This window comes from Anolis carolinensis, chromosome 6 (assembly GCF_035594765.1).
Source record: "Anolis carolinensis isolate JA03-04 chromosome 6, rAnoCar3.1.pri, whole genome shotgun sequence".
In the NCBI taxonomy this organism is placed as follows: Eukaryota; Metazoa; Chordata; class Lepidosauria; order Squamata; family Dactyloidae; genus Anolis; species Anolis carolinensis.
In genome coordinates this window covers 15,293,039-15,309,465 of record NC_085846.1, presented here as the reverse complement: position 1 = coordinate 15,309,465, position 16,427 = coordinate 15,293,039, and the positions used below count along the sequence as shown (strand labels likewise).

Sequence of the window (16,427 nt, the reverse complement as noted above, 5' to 3'; positions counted from 1 at the left end):
TCATATAATCCAATTTAAAGCAAATAATCTGGGATTAGATCCTGGGATACAGGGACTGCGTGGAAGGGCCCTGAATACCAGTGCGGAAGCATGTTATAGGTCTGAGGGATAAGCTTTTGTTTACTTTTTGAATTTTCAAATGTTGATAGATGGAATCTGAGGATGCTTCCAGACTGGTCCTATATCCCAGGATCAGATCCCAGGTTTTCTGTTTATCCCAGATTATCTGGCAGTGTGGACTCATATAATTCAGTTTAAAGCAGAAAACCTGGGATCAGATCCTGGGATATAGGGCCTGTCTGGAAGGACCCTAAGTGGGGCTTGTATGATATTATTCTAGTTATTAACGGTTGCCAATTTTCATTCCCAGAAACCCTCAAGATCCAGCTTTGTTCTAGTGACAGAAGAACAACTACAGAATGAGGAGGCTGGTTACTGCTTTGAAGGACTTTGCAGATAATGACATAGTGCATTTCCTTACAAGACCTCAGATCATTGCTAGAATCTTAGCAGCGGTGAGGAGAAAAGACTAAACTAAACAGCATCTCTGTGATTTCTATATAATGGAATTCATATAAGAACTAGCTTTATTTTGAATCCTCCAAATTACAATTTCATTTTCACATAAATTTTGGGGGACTATGTCATACTGTAGTATGTGTTGAACCTTCAGAGTCTAGACTAGAGCATTAGCAAAGTTGTTGTTATTCCATAACCGCATCAACAGCTACAATTTGTGCACAAACTGCCATATTATTTTATTTATTTATTTATTTACAGCATTTATATTCCGCCCTTCTCACCCCGAAGGGGACTCAGGGCGGATCACATTACACATATTGGCAAACATTCAATGCCTTTTAACATAGAACAAAGACAAGACAAACATAGGCTCCGAGCGGGCCTCGAACTCATGACCTCCTGGTCAGAGTGATTCATTGCAGCTGGTTGCAGTTGGCTTGCTCTCCAGCCTGCGCCACAGCCCCGAGCCATACAATTTAAAGAGATATAAATTTTTACTCCCACCTAAGATGCATTTTCATTCTTGGGCAAGGTCTTGGAGCGGGTGGTTGCCTCTCAGCTCCAGGGATTCTTGGAAGAAACGGATTTTCTGGACCAATCGCAGTCTGGCTTCAGGTCTGGGTTCAGTACCGAGACGGCTTTGGTCGCCTTAGTGGATGACCTCCGCAGTGAGCTGGACAGGGGGAGTGTGACCCTGCTGGTTCTCTTGGACATCTCAGCAGCTTTCGATACCATCGACCATGGTATCCTTCTGGGGCGGCTCTCTGGGATGAGTCTTGGGGGTACTGCACTCCAGTGGCTCCAGTCCTTTCTGGAGGGTCGTTCCCAGTTGGTGAAGCTGGGGGACACCTGCTCGGACCCCTGGCCATTGACCTGTGGGGTCCCGCAAGGTTCTATTTTGTCCCCCATGCTTTTTAATATCTACATGAAACCGCTGGGAGTACGGTGCCATCTCTACGCGGATGACACCCAACTCTACTACTCTTTTCCACCTAAATCCAAGGAAGCCCCTCGGATTCTGGACCAGTGTCTGGCCGCTGTGTTGGCCTGGATGAGGGTGAACAAACTGAGACTTAATCCCGACAAGACAGAGGTCCTCCAGGTCAGTCGTACATCTGATCGGGGTATTGGGTGGCAACCTGTGCTTGACGGGGTCGCACTCCCCCTGAAGGCGCAGGTCCGCAGCTTGGGGATCCTCCTGGATTCGGGGCTGACACTTGAGGCTCAGGTGTCGGCTGTGGCCGGGAGGGCCTTTGCACAATTAAAACTTGTGTGCCAGCTGCGACCATATCTCGAGAAGTCTGATCTGACCATGGTGGTCCATGCCTTAGTTACCTCTAGACTGGACTATTGCAATGCGCTCTACGTGGGGCTGCCTTTGAAGACGGCCCGGAAATTACAACTAGTACAGCGTTCGGCAGCCAGGCTTCTAACCGGAGCAAATTACAGGGCGCGTTCAACGCCTCTGTTTAAGGAGCTTCACTGGCTGCCATTTACTTTCCGGGCCCAATTCAAGGTGCAGGTTATCACCTACAAAGCCCTAAACGGTTTGGGACCCACCTACATTAGAGACCGCATCTCCCCCTACGAACCCGCACGTTCTCTCCGCTCGTCGGGGGAGGCCCTTCTCTCGCTCCCACCACCCTCGCAGTCGCGATTGGTGGGGACGAGAGAGAGGGCCTTCTCCGTCGTGGCCCCCCGGCTTTGGAACTCGCTCCCTAGAGAGATCAGGCAGGCCCCTACCCTCCTCTCCTTCCATAGGAGCTTAAAAACCTGGCTCTTTCAAAAGGCCTTTGATACTTAATCTGGTGTCGGACTGTTCAATCTGCCCATTTTATAATAGCCCCATTCTCGAGGTGTTGCCAATGCTATATTGCACTTTGCCCATTTCAACTGTGAAATTACCTTCCCCATTTCGGCCCATTTCGGCACATGTTGCACGTTGCCTGGGTTCTATGAATTAGTCTCCAGTGTTAATATTGTATGTTTTATGTTGATTTTAACAATTGTTTTTACTGTAATTGATGTTTTTATTGGATAACTGTTTTATTGCTGTGTTTTGATATTTGATTGTTTTATCGGGCAAGGCCCCATGTAAGCCGCCCCGAGTCCCTTCGGGGAGATGGGGCAGGGTATAAAAATAAAGTTATTATTATTATTATTATTATTATTATTATTATTATTATTATTTCCATGGCTTTAAGCAAACAGTTTTGTTGATGCTGCGATTGTAACCATATTGCCTAGAATGTATTTCTATGAGTGCATCTATTCTGGCAGAGAACCTGAAGTTTTAACTTGTGGTATGTTTAGGTTACATTCCCAGCTATTTGGTAGACTGATTTACCTCTGCAGCAGGTGCATGGTGTGAATAACCTTCACCTCCTTCCCATTTTCAGTGATAAAATCAGCTTAACAGACAGCTGTTTGATATTCTGACTGGAATGTGACTTGAATTGAGAAAATTATAAATGGGAAGACATTCTGTTCAAATCATACTCCCTTTTTGCCAAGCTAATTTAAATGGGATGGGGAGAGGAAGGGGACCCAAGTCCTGGCCTTGCCCCAAATTTTCTTCAGCTTTGCCCTTACTTACTTACTTATGGGGTCTTGGGGGTGTGTCCATAGATGGCTGAAGAGACCTATTCTTGATCTGCATGTTCTCCCGCAGTGAGGACATCGGTTTCCAGGTGGAAGGCGGTCCCGGTCAGGGTTGGCTTGACGCTCCTTCCTCTTGGCACGTTTCTCCCTTAAGCCCTGCATTCGTGCCTCTTCGAACTTCGCAGCACTGCTGATCACAGCTGACCTCCAATTAGAGCGCTCAAGAGCCAGGGCTTCCCAGTTCTCAGTGTCTATGCCACATTTTTTAAGGTTGGCTTTAAGCCCATCTTTAAATCTCTTTTCCTGCCCACCAACATTACGTTTCCCATTCTTGAGTTCGGAGTAGAGACGGTGATCAGGCATTCGGACAATGTGGCCAATCCAGCGGAGTTGATGGCGTAGGAGCATTGCTTCAATGCTGGTGGTCTTTGCTTCCTCAAGCACGCTGACATTTGCCCGCCTGTCTTCCCAAGAGATTTGCAGGATTTTTCTGAGGCAACGCTGATGGAAACGCTCCAGGAGTTTGGTGTGATGTCTGTAGACCGTCCACGTTTCGCAGGCGTAGAGCAGGGTTGGGAGGACAATGGCTTTGTAAACAAGCACCTTGGTGTCTCTACGGATGTCCCGGTCATCAAACACTCTCTGCTCCTTTCTGAAAAATGCCCACAGCCAGCACATAATCCCCAACCTGCCACACATGGCTCTCAGATGGATAAATGTTTGGTCACATCTGATATAAGCATTAGCATGTTACAAAGATAGGGCGAGCTAGCTGTAAAATAAAGGGAGATTCAAATAGTATTCCAGCACCTTTCAGATTTTAACTTTTTCTTATTTCCTCCTGTCCTAGGTATTCTCTCTGATAATCTTTGCTGGTCTGGTGGCTGAAGGATATCAGAACCTGACAACCTCTTCCCAGTTACACTGTATTTTGAATGATAATGGGGCAGCCTGCTGCTATGGCATCACAGTGGGTGTACTCTCCTTTCTTCAGTGCCTCCTTTTTTTGGGCTTCGACATCTATGACACTTCCATTTCAAATCACAAGTTCAAGTATGCTGTCCTTGTACTAGATGTTACCTTCTCCAGTAAGTAACCAACTTTACTACCAAAGCAATAGAGTGGAATTTGAGTATATGTAATTTGCTAATAGGCAAGAGTCTGAAACAATTATATGGTGCTCATCCAAATAAATGCCTTCTGCTGTGGTAAAATATCATTCTGATGGCAGAAAATAGTGATCCAAGAGAGAGTTAACTTTAATTGCCAGCATTCTTCCCCATTCTACAAGCCAGGATAGCTGTTCTTCACTTCACACCATTCCTTGCTTTACCCCTTCTTAGCCTCCCTCGAAGGATTCTTCACTTACTTACTTTATTGACCTAGTATTATAAGCAAGCAGTATTTACAAAGCAGCTGTGGGACAGTACCCCCATAGGTCCCGAGGCCTGTATTTGAGGAGGGGAATCACTGCAGCCATTCTTAGTCCTAGATTTCAGACATATGAAGTACTATCGAGAGAAGAAACGTTTGGTTTGTTAGGAACTCTCTATTTTTTAGCATTCCAAACTGTGTGTCATAACACATCAGTGTGTCAGCTGCAGTGTGCATGTTGTGTCATGCAACTGTAAAAAGAAATCTCTGAGGCTATGTGAACTAAGCTATAAATTATCTATTTGTAAAAATATAAATGAAAGATATTCATGAGATAGGTTGTGTCCCCATACATTTCGTTAACAGAATTTATGTATGCATTCAAATTTCCAGTAAGGGGTTAGTTATTTTAACCTTTGCCAGTAAAATTGAACTACTGTTTTGCAAAATGATGCCTACCTAAAAAGTGTGTTAGTTACCAACATTAAATGTTTGGAAAGCTCTGCTCTAGTTCCTACTACAGTCAGACCTGTGAGGATATATAATTTGTTCCCCTGATCCAAAAACTTCACTAATACTAATAGCTAGTAATGCAAGCTGTTTCCATGCTTCCTTATTGACTCACTAGTGTCTATGAAAAACATTTGATGACCTATATTTTACCTAACCATTCCATTAGTTTTGTTTTCAACTGAAAATCCGGTAAAGCAGTTATTATTTCTGCTGAAGTATTTGTTGGATTCTATGTATTGATACATATTGATTTTGCAACATCCATATGAATTGCAATGGATCCTTTAATTTCTGGACAGTATGAAGCTCAATTTCCAACTGAATACAAGATTATTTGGAATCACAGTTTCCACATGTTCTCAAAGTTAACTACCACTACAGAATTTGAAAGAGGACAGATACTCCATCATCATCTTCACTTAACGCCCAGAGAGACTCCTGTACTTTCTGAAACCATAAATAACTACTGCTAGTCAGTGTACCCTACATTAATTGGATCAAGGGGAGTCTGTCAGTTTCTTACTTTTCTCCTCTAAGTAGTAGCGGAGGACATGTGCTACATCCCCAGAATAAAAGACAACAAGGTAGAATATAATTCTCTATTTAAAATAGTAATGCAAAAAATGGCAGATTAACTCCCTGGAAATTGTTGTAATGTTGCTGCTTTATTTCAAACATTCCTTATTCTCTCCCCCCCCCCCCCAACCCTGTAATAGATATAAATTAATGTTGCTTATAGGTACAGGCTGCTTGTTTTTTTAAAAAAAATTTGGTTGAGTATTGTATTGCGTTATTGTTCCTCTTCCTGTTGTCTCATCTCTGGAGACGGACACTGAGCTGAAGGGCTCACAAAAGACAAGAGGCAACACATGGAGCCAGAGAACAATCAGGATATACCATTTTTACACAAAAGACTGTCGTTTCCATGTGCTATCTCACTCATTGATACTGTGCTTTATTTGACAAGCTTGATCACAGGAAAGTGATGTTTCAAGCAGAGACAATGAATTGGCTTTTCAAACACTGACATTTGCTAACATATGAGAGCTCAATGCCACTGCAGCCTGGCAAAATTAAATGCCACTGACACATCTCATCTGGCTTTATGCTCCATCTGCATTCCCTGTAAAAGATGTCCCGTTCTCCTCCCCCTCCCCCCCCCCCCAACCTTATTTCGAGTTAAGCTATCAAGACCATTACCTGTAAACTCACTGCCTTCAGGCTTTAATCAATAAGGCTATTCATTTTAAGTACTCACAGAAAAAGAAAAAAAATTATCCTCTTTCAATATCTCTGTTTACCCAGATCAGGTTAGTTTTGTCTCATTATTACATTTTAATCCCATTCTTGTTCAGGTACCTCATCTTGCAAAAACAAGGTCCCAGCTTCTTTTCCTTTTTATCTTTCACAATGATTCACATAGGCGTTATGATTTATGCAGATTACCTATGTATTAAGTTTTTACCTGAGCAGAGACTTGAATTGAGTCTCCCTACTTCAAAACAATATACTATTCCATTGCTACCTTGGCATTACCTTTATTTTGTGTGCTTCAATGGTAGCATTGTTGCTGGTTGGGTTTCCCATACAAGGCAGTCTTTTACTGAGGGGCCAGATTAAATGGCCAAACAATCACTGGGCAGCCACTACTCTTGTGTGTGAGACAGAGTGAGAAAGTGTGATTGACAGATATTTCAAGAGACAATGGTTGTGGCGCTTTCATTAACTCTTATTAGACTTTGCAGAGGAAAGGAACAGTCAACCACTTCTAAATTGGTTTTGTCGTGATAATCCAATTGTGAGGTAATCTAAAAACAAGAAGTGCAATAATTTGAGATTCCCAGATTGAAAGGCAGTCAACTAGTTACTACATGTACAATACAAGCAGTGCTGTGTCTAATAACACAACTGGGTTTAGGAAAAAATAAAGCTCAGCTGCTGATTTAATTGTGGTGAAAAAATACAATAAATTCTTTAAGAGTGTAGATTATGAGAAATTATGGTCCACACTAAAAGAAATGGAGTGTCACAACATCTGATTCCCCTGATGCATAGTATACATTCTGGACAGCAGGCCTCTGTCAAGGCAGAAAACGTACAAAACAGAATGGTTTCCCATTGGCAAAGAAGTTAATATTTTATCACCATTCCTGTTTAATTTATACACAGACCATATGATATGGAAAGCAGGAATACGTTCAAAGGAAGCAGTAATTAAAAAAAATGGGGGAAGGAACATCAACACTTTAAGATATACAAATGAAACTGTATTACTATACTTACAGAAAATAGCAAAGACCTAGAATGATTACTGATGATCATTAAGGGGAAAGTGCAAAGGCCAAATATTAAGAAAACAAAAATAATGGCCACAGGTGGTTCATGTAATTTTAAAGTGGGTAACAACAACATTGAAATAGCTAATTTCTTTTATCTTGGCACAATCATTAATCAGAATGTCAACTGGAATCAGGAAACCAGAGGACAAATAAGATTTGGAAAATCAGCCATGAAGGAACTAGATAATATAATATATCTAATTATATAATTCAATATGTATAAAGACATATTGAAGAAAGAGAAAATCAGCCAGACCACAGTACTGTGCAGTATTTCCAGTTTCTATGTATGATTGCGAAACCTGGAAGTTTAAGAAAGCCAAAAGGAATATAGTCAACTCATTTGAAATGTAGTATTGGAGAAGAATTATACAGATAAATTAAAAGACAAAAAGGTCTAAGAGCAAATCAGACCTGAATTATTTGATTGTGTTTTTCCTGCATGATGGGGTTAGATGTCCCATGTGGACTCTTCCAACTCTATTCTGTGATTCTAAAATAGAAGATGACTGTAAGATGAGGCAGTCTTAATTTGCACATACCATAAGATCAGGCATGGGCAAACTTTGGCCCTTCAAGTGTTTTGGACTTCAACTCCCACAATTCCTAACAGCTGGTAAGCTGGCTGGGATTTCTGGGAGTTGAAGTCCAAAACATCTGGAGAGGCAAAGTTTGTCCATGCCTGCACAAGGTTATATAAATCACTGTGGTGGAGTGGGCATGCTTGGTAAAGTGGAAGGCAGTAGGAAAGCAGCAAGATTTACTCAATTAAGGAAGTTGTGGCTCTGAGTTTGCAAAACCTGAGTAAGACAGTTAATAAAAAGAACATTTTGTTGGTCTCATTCAGTGTCATAAGTCCAAGTCAATTTGATGGCAAATAACAGGGACAAGTAGATGCACCAGAACAGTTCTTCAGCCATTATAACTATTCCTTATTTTTACCTACCCATTCCCATAACTTTGCCTCTTTAAATATGTCCAGAGACACATCAATTCCTCTAAATTTATTTTTAAAGCAGAATGATTGGTTTGCTATCCAACAAACTGATGTAATAATATTTTGGGGGTTTTTTTTTTTACAGGGCAGCATTTGGAACAGTAACTTTATTTCAAAATTGAGTGGAATTATTTCAGTGAAACAGAGTTAAAGCACATCAAAATGAAATAAATTGCACAATGCAAACATAAATCTGTGCAAAAGCTGAACAGAATGTCCCAGAGCTGATTCTACTAAATGTGTTAGGACAATCTAGTCTCATGTTGAAGTAAAACTTTTAGCAAAGATTAGGTAAAGGTAAAGGTTTCCCCTGACGTTAAGTCCAGTCATGTCTGACTCTGGGGGTTGGTGCTCATTTCCATTTCTAAGCCGAAGAGCTGGCGTTGTCCGCAGCCGGAGCGGTACCTATTTTTCTACTCACATTTGCATGTTTTCGAACTGCTAGGTTGGCAGGAGCTGGGGCTAACAGCGGGCGCTCATTCCGCTCCCAGGATTTGAACCTGGGACCTTTCGGTCTGCAAGTTCAGCAGCTCAGCCCTTTAACACACTGCGCCACCACCAGGAGCCCCAGCAAAGATTAGGAGCTACAAATTATTCTATCTTTACAGTTCTCACCTAAGAAACATTTGGCATGTGCCACATTGAAGATAAGGCATTTGGATGGCTGGAGCCTAGACTGGTATGATGCAGTTTGGCAGCTTTTCCTTCTGTCTTATTGTTCATCAGCTTAAAAAGGCAAAAGCTCTTTGTAATGCACCTGCCAACTGTGCTGTATTGTTTGTTTTAGGGGATGATAACTCTTCTGATCCTCAAAAGGTAGTCAGTTTATCCATGAATGGAGGAGGTTTTTAAATTTACTTTGCAATCATTTTAAAAAAATAAATTTACTTTGCTGGCTCTGTTCTGGGGACAGGGGAGCTATAATGTTGCAGCTTCTGTAGTTTAGAGCAAACTCAATTGCTCACTGTGAGAATTGACTTGCTATGAGAATTTTACAATATAATTTTTTAAAAGTTTAAATTGGGAAGAAAATGTATATAAGCTACACTGTCATGTAAGAAGAGAATGACAGCACAACTAGGTGATATCAGGTTCTCTTGTCCTTTAAAAAAAAAAGTATAAGGTCTAGGGTTTCAGTACTAGAAGGGCAGGGTGTTAACATGATCTACTATATTTTTCTTACTTGAATTACTTATTCATTACTTCCATTCTAGGAATTTTGAAAAGAGATTACTTCCCAGAGACAGGAAAGTCACATATCTTTTAGGACACTGCTTCTTAAATTTTGGGTCCTGACTCTAAGTGGGGTCCCCTTAGCTCAGTATTGGGATCCCAGAAAATTTAGCAACAGTGAAAGTTTTCTCAGTGTCACCTAGTGGTTGTTTTAGACATTTAAACAAATCTGTTGTACAGTGTTTACAGTGGACTCTGCAGAAAATGCTTCAGCTGTACGTTATAAAAAGGAAAATTGGCCTGTTTCACAAGCCCAGTAAATGCTAATTTGTTATCAGGAAAAGTATGATTTTATACCTATTTTATATATCTATACACTTAGGGTCATATAAACATTTCTCGGACCAAAAGGGGTTTAAGAAGCCCTGGTCTAGAGAATTGTTAGAATTCTTGTTGTCTTTGAGTTGAGGACCAGTCTCCTTGCTCAGGAAGTTGGTCATTTATTTGCAAGAACAATCTGCTCTGCTACCAAAGGAAAATGTGTTTTATGCGAGGGGAAGCAAATCAAGGGGAGGCAGTGCTATAACCATGGGAGAGCAGGTGTTGGTTTTCTTCAGATTATTCCCCACTTCAAATTGTCTGGATAGTCTTGTGCTGAAAATGTTTCTAACTAGTGCCAGGTTAGTAAATGGGGGAAAGCATACCACCATAGCTTCAACATAGATACAGGTAGTCCCCGAGTTACAAACTTCCGACTTACAAATGACTCATAGTTACAAACGGGGGTGAGACAACAGGAAGTGAAAGAGTTCTACCTCTAGGAAAGGAAATTCACTCTTGAAAAAGTTATCATGGGGAAAGGGGGTCTCGACAGAAGCTTTATCATCTCTCCTTGTTTCTACAACAAGCCAATTTTTTCAAAATCCAGTTATCACAAGAACAGAAGTGAGGTGAAATCTGAAGGGGGGGCACAAACAGCAAATCAAACACCACAAGGGTGTTAACCCTTCCCTTTGTTATCCAAAGAACTATATCTGTTGTTGAAAGCTTTCATGGCCGGGATCACAGGGTTGTTGTGTGTTTACCAGGCTGTATGGCCATGTTCCAGAAGTATTCTCTCCAGACGTTTCGCCCACATCTATGGCAGGCATCCTCAAACGTCAGGACAGAGTACTTCTGGAACATGGCCGTACAGCCCGGAAAACATACAACAACCCTAAGCAAGGAAGGTTTATGTATCGGGAAGTTCCTGGGTGGGGGAAAAGGACTATTGGAGGCCAGTGTGAATGTTGTAATTAATCATCTTGATTAGCATTAAATGGCCTTCCCAGCCTCACATCCTGGCCTGGGGGAATCCTTTGTTCAGAGTCGTTAGCTGCCCCTGATTGATTCTAGAATTCTTCTGTTTTCAGAGTGCTGCTCCTTATTTACTGTTCTGATTTTGGAGTTTTTTTTAATACTGGTATCCAATTTTGTTCATTTTCATGGTTTCCTCCTTTCTGTTGAAATTGTCCACATGCTTGTGGATTTCAATGGCTTCTCTGTGTAGTCTGACATGGTGAGAGTGGTCCAGCATTTCTGTGTTCTCAAATAATATATTGTGTCCAGGTTAGTTCATCAAGTGCTCTGCTATGGCAGATTTCTCTGGTTGAGTTAGTCTGCAGTGCCTTTCATGTTCTTTGACTTGTGTTTGGGCACTGCGTTTGGTGGTCCCTATGTTGACTTGTCCACAGCTGCATGGAATATGGTAGGCATCCTCAGAGGATGCCTGCCATAGATGTGGGCGAAACGTTAGGAGAAAATACTTCTGGAACATGGCCATACAGCCCGGAAAACACACAACAACCCCACAATCTATCTTTTTGTCTGTCTGTCTGTCTGTCTGTCTGTCTGTCTGTCTATCTATCTATCTATATCTATCTAATTGGCTGGAGTTACACTTTAAAATGTACCTGTTCCAATTTACAAATTTAACTTAAGAACAAATTTACACAGCCTATCTTGTTTGTAGCTTCGGGACTGGCTGCACATTACAGGATGAACCCTGGGGATAACGTTTTCTCAGCTCTGTGTGTCTGGATTCACTGTATTGCAGCAGGCAAGGCTAGCTTCAAACTGCATTAAATGGTCAGTATAGATGAGAGTGGTAACAATCCTCTTAAAGACCCATGAATTTGTCACCTTTCCAGGCCTATTATTTCTTTGGTCTGACATTATTCCTTTTTCAGAAATATCCAAAGGAAAATAAAATGTAAACTGTTAGAAAGGATGTGTCTGAAAAGTAAAGAATTGGAGACTTGTGAATGTTATCTTCCACAAACTTTATCAGAGGGGCTTGCTGGGACTTGTGACTTCATTTATCTTCTCAACTATTTGTAATATGTTCTATCCTCTTTTTCCTCCTCCTTCCCAGTCATCTGGACATGCCTATGGTTTGTTGGGTTCTGTTTTCTAGCCAATCAGTGGAACAGGTCGACACATTCCTACCTGCTGGGAACTAGTGCTGCACGAGCATGTATCGCCTTTGCTCTCCTCTCTGTTCCATGCTGGGTGAGTCAACCAAGTACTCCTTTTTACATTCTAGAATCGAGAACTTCTACAGAGTGAGCCATGGAGGCAGAGGATGCCTCTCGGGTATCAATAAAAGAAAAACAGACATCTTATTAGCCAAAATTGACCTTTCCTGAAAGTAGTTGGCCCTAGTCATTAAAACAGATGAGATGATCCTAAAAGAAGAGTCATTTCTTTCTATGGAACTGAATATCCTCTCTCCTTCTTAAATGCTGTATGAACAGCATAATCTTCTCTCTATGTATAAACACTACAACTGATCCCATGCATTACTGTTTTGCATGTGATCTAGCAATTTATAAATTTGGAGCGGCTGGCATTATTCAGTATTAGATTTTATGTTATAGAAATCTAGACAAAATAATACTTAATGGTGTTTTAATAGAATTGTATGAGCTGGTAGTAGCAACTAATTTTTGAATAGAACAGGGTAAAGCAACTGAATTGCCTAATTTATTAATTAAAAGAATGAATGAAAATGGTTTAGAGAAGGCAAATAGGCTGGAATTTGCAGGTTGGCAGTGCCTGGCCAGACATACTATTATGAGCAATGTAAATAGAGCAATAGGACATGATCCTCAGTCCAATTTTGGGTAGAGATTCATTATAACAATTGCTGCTTTTGCCCATGCTTCCTCTGGATACAGCAGTTAATGAGTTGTAATCATAACTTCAATGGAAGGAAAAAGGAAGAGGGGCCACCCAAGGGCAAGATAGATGGATGTTATCCTTGAAGTGACTGGCTTGACCTTGAAGGAGCTGGGGGTGGCAAAGGCCAACAGGGAGCTCTAGCATGGCTGGTCCATGAAGTCACAAAGAGTCAGAAGCCCCCCACCCCCACCCCAAAAATGTAGGAGGGAAAAATTCCTACATGGCCCCAGTCGGAAAAATTCCTACATGGCCCTTGTAAAGTACACTGTAGAGGTGGCGGGTGGGTGGGTCAGCATCGTGGAAGGAATGACCTGGGTGGAGAGGTGCCTCTGCCGACCCTGCTCACAAAAAGTCCTGGCCGGTACTATTTTCTAGCCTCTCTCTTCATTGGAAGGGAGCAACGAGCTTCCCTGCCCTCATGCAGAGGGCAGGAAAGGAATTACTGTACTCTCACCAATCATGAGACAATAACAATCATCTCAGAAGATTTTTTTTTAAAGAAAACTGTATACAGTAATGGTATTTGTGAAGTGTGGAAATATAGGTGTGGGCCTCACTATTCCTTATAGCTTGATAGTGGATCAATGGCACAATGTTTCATTGTTTTCAGAATTGTTTGTTTAAAGTATGCAGTTCTAAATAAGGATAGAGAAGATATTAAGGGAGGCTTGTCAAGCATGTAAATCCATAGAGCATTACCAGTATTACGCTAAGGGGAAGAGATAAAAGACTTGATAGAAAGACATTTTTAAAAGAAGTGAATTCTATATTTCAATTTGAGTGGGGAGTCCTGCACCTAGAAGTGTTCACATTTATTAATGTTAGCAAAAGTAGGGAAAGTGTGTCCTATAGACTGCATGCAGACATTAGATGTCTCTAAATTGATTGAATTTTTGCCACCAGAGTGGATACAATTTGCATGGCAAAATCACTCTTCACACCTAAACATTTGGGATTTTAAAAAATTCTATCAAATTTTGGTGTGTGCATGGTCCTCCAACATCCAAAGCCCCCCCCCCCCAAATTCCTGACATTTGCCCACCCCGGTCTAGTGAATTTGAGGGGGGGGGGAAGGGGGGGGACATCATACTCTATTCAGCTTTCCAATAGAAAGTATGTATACACGTGAATTAGCCAAAAACCATTAATTGTAACATAGATTTGGAAACTGGCCACTGTTTGCATTGCTGTTAGCATCTGAAAATGCAGAATCACATTTAGAGAACGCCAGAAGCATACTCTGATGCAGTTGACAAATGGGATCCCTAGTCTTTACAGTATCCAAAAACAAAAGAAGAGAAAAACCTGTGCCTGCTCCCTATATCAGTCATAAGGCTTTAGTATACTTCTGATTCAAATAGTCAAAAAACAGCCTCAGTCTTTTAGAGGATGTTAATGCCTTCAGTCCTCATGGAACTGAGTGACTCACCCTCCCCATCAACATGTTGTAGAATGAATCAGGAGGAGCCTTCACGTACAAGCAGTTGCGGCAGGCCTTCATTACAAGCTGGCACAGAATGAACCCAAACAATTTAGGACTCAGTCCTGTCCAGCCCACGGCTGGAGTTCATTAGATCAGAACTGCTGAACAGTTAGCAAAGATTTTACCTCCAATTGGTCACAAGTATTTGATCTGTTAGGCACAAGACAACTGAATCCTTTCTATTTAAGAGATTAACTCGCTCAGTAGAATCTGTAAAAAGCACAACTTTGACCAGTCTTATTTTACAACTGCTATGAGAAACTGGACAAAGTATTGTCAGTTTCGGTTCATGATGAGGAGTGGTAATCACACTTACAGAGGCTTTTAAAAGAGGTACAAAAATGGAAAATGAAGCTGCTTTTTTTGCTTTGAAGCATTTTTCCTCTAGAAATCTTTCATTACATTTGAAACATGCTTTCTTTTCCACACACAAAAACTTAAGCCTCTTGTTGAAACATAAAACAGCAAGCTCTTTTCTCTTGCTAACCTAACCCAAACATTTTACTTGCAAAACCCAATTATAATAGAACTGATATTGTTTGATATTCCAACACATCTTCAATTCTCTTTCATTTGCCTTTTTCTGCTGCCCAGCTCTGCTTTGGCAATGTTCACCCACACATTTTCTCTGCCTCCGCAGCTTCCTTCATTTCTCAAAACCTACTTGCCAATTCTCTGAAAATATAAGAACTTAGGTGAATCTGAACAACTGTCAATTTAATCCTGTATCCATTTCTCCCAGTTACCCACTAAATGATCCCCTAATTTAACTATGTGTTGAGTGAAGAAGTACAATTTATTTAGCAAATGGATATTCTCCCATCAAATATAGAGGTTATATGAATATTGTTGAGATTCAGTTGAACTGAGGCTGCTTGTTTCAAATTTTAGAAAGTCATATATAATATCTAACCACATTTTTGTTGATACTGAAAGAACCCTAAAACAGTTGACTCTCCATCTTTGATCTTCCAAATCTTTTGGATTCCAGATTCCCTGAAGATTGGCCAAGCTGGCTGAGACATCTGGGGTTTGAAGTCCAAAATACCTGGAGGGCCAACATTTGAGAAGTGCTCTAAAACAGTTGTCCATAGAACAATTCGGCTTTCTGAGACAAAACTACCATTGGCATAATCTCAGCACACAAGAATTAGTATATAACACAAAGAGTAGGTCCCTTCTGATATGCCATTTCCCTCTTGTGGGTGAACTTCACCATTTAGAAGTAACGAAACAAAATATACTGGACTAACATGTCAAATGTACTCCATAAACCACTTTCATTGAGCAGTTCAGAAAAATGATAACATTTCCCTTAATACCTTCAACAAGTTCTGTTGAATTGAAAACATATATTTTATTTGAAAACATATAAGTCTAATGCACTTTGAATTGTCCATCTATGCTGAAAATGCAATTTCCTGCAAAAGCAGTTAAGTTTTCCTGTTTTATGCAGTCACATTAATTCATTCATTTGTTTGTTTGTTTTTTAGAAAAACTTTGCTTTACAAAAGTCTTTCTCAAAATGTTTAAAAACTTCATATTTTGACTTAATACTTGCATGGTGAAATTACTATTCACATCTCCAAATCAAGTTTTTGATATTGTATTATCTAAGATATTTTATTATCTAAGAGATATTTTATTATTAGTTATTTGCCAAGCACTTTATGTTGTGCATGTAGCAACCTCTGGATTATCTCATAATACTCCTTTTGGAAAGGTTGAGCATGATTCACCTAATATTAGACCTCAAGTTCATGACTGAGCTGTGATTTTAATCCAGAGCTTTTAGGATTGAAGCCATCATTCTTGACAGTGGCCTAGACTCACTCTCTAATTAATTTCTGCTTTAAGCCTCAGTATAGCAGCATAGAAGCCAATCACATGTACAGCTGAATGCAAGTACCTTCCCTTTTCTTTTTCACAGGTCTATCTGGCTTATCTGGCTCTGAAAAACCTGTGGGCTGAACCACCGGTTCCTTACAAGCGGACCCTGGATGAAGGATCTGTTGCCTTGACCACCCTGTCTTGTTCAACTACCTCCTCCCTTCCCAATAATATAAAGTATCCTGAGAATATGGGTACAGCCTCTTATCCATCCACTCCTGTACCTCATCGACTAACATTAATGAATTCTGATGACTAGAGAGTAATTATTTATTCCTGAAATAAATAAAAGAGGAAGAAAGAATTTGAAGAC

The 16,427-nt window shown here is 40.7% G+C and overlaps 1 protein-coding gene across 5 annotated transcripts in view; it reads left to right on the top strand.

Moving 5' to 3' along the window:
* syngr4 (synaptogyrin 4) overlaps positions 1–16,427 on the top strand; it is a 24,098-nt gene extending 7,671 nt beyond the window's left edge. For all 5 annotated transcript variants that reach the window (XM_062957749.1, XM_008118434.3, XM_062957751.1 and 2 more), the window contains exons 2-5: positions 371–515; positions 3,974–4,211; positions 11,933–12,069; positions 16,155–16,427. In XM_062957749.1, the coding sequence (XP_062813819.1) occupies positions 420–515; positions 3,974–4,211; positions 11,933–12,069; positions 16,155–16,373 (690 nt within the window). In that variant the 5' untranslated portion in view covers positions 371–419 and the 3' untranslated portion in view covers positions 16,374–16,427. The remainder of the gene's footprint in view (positions 1–370; positions 516–3,973; positions 4,212–11,932; positions 12,070–16,154) is intronic.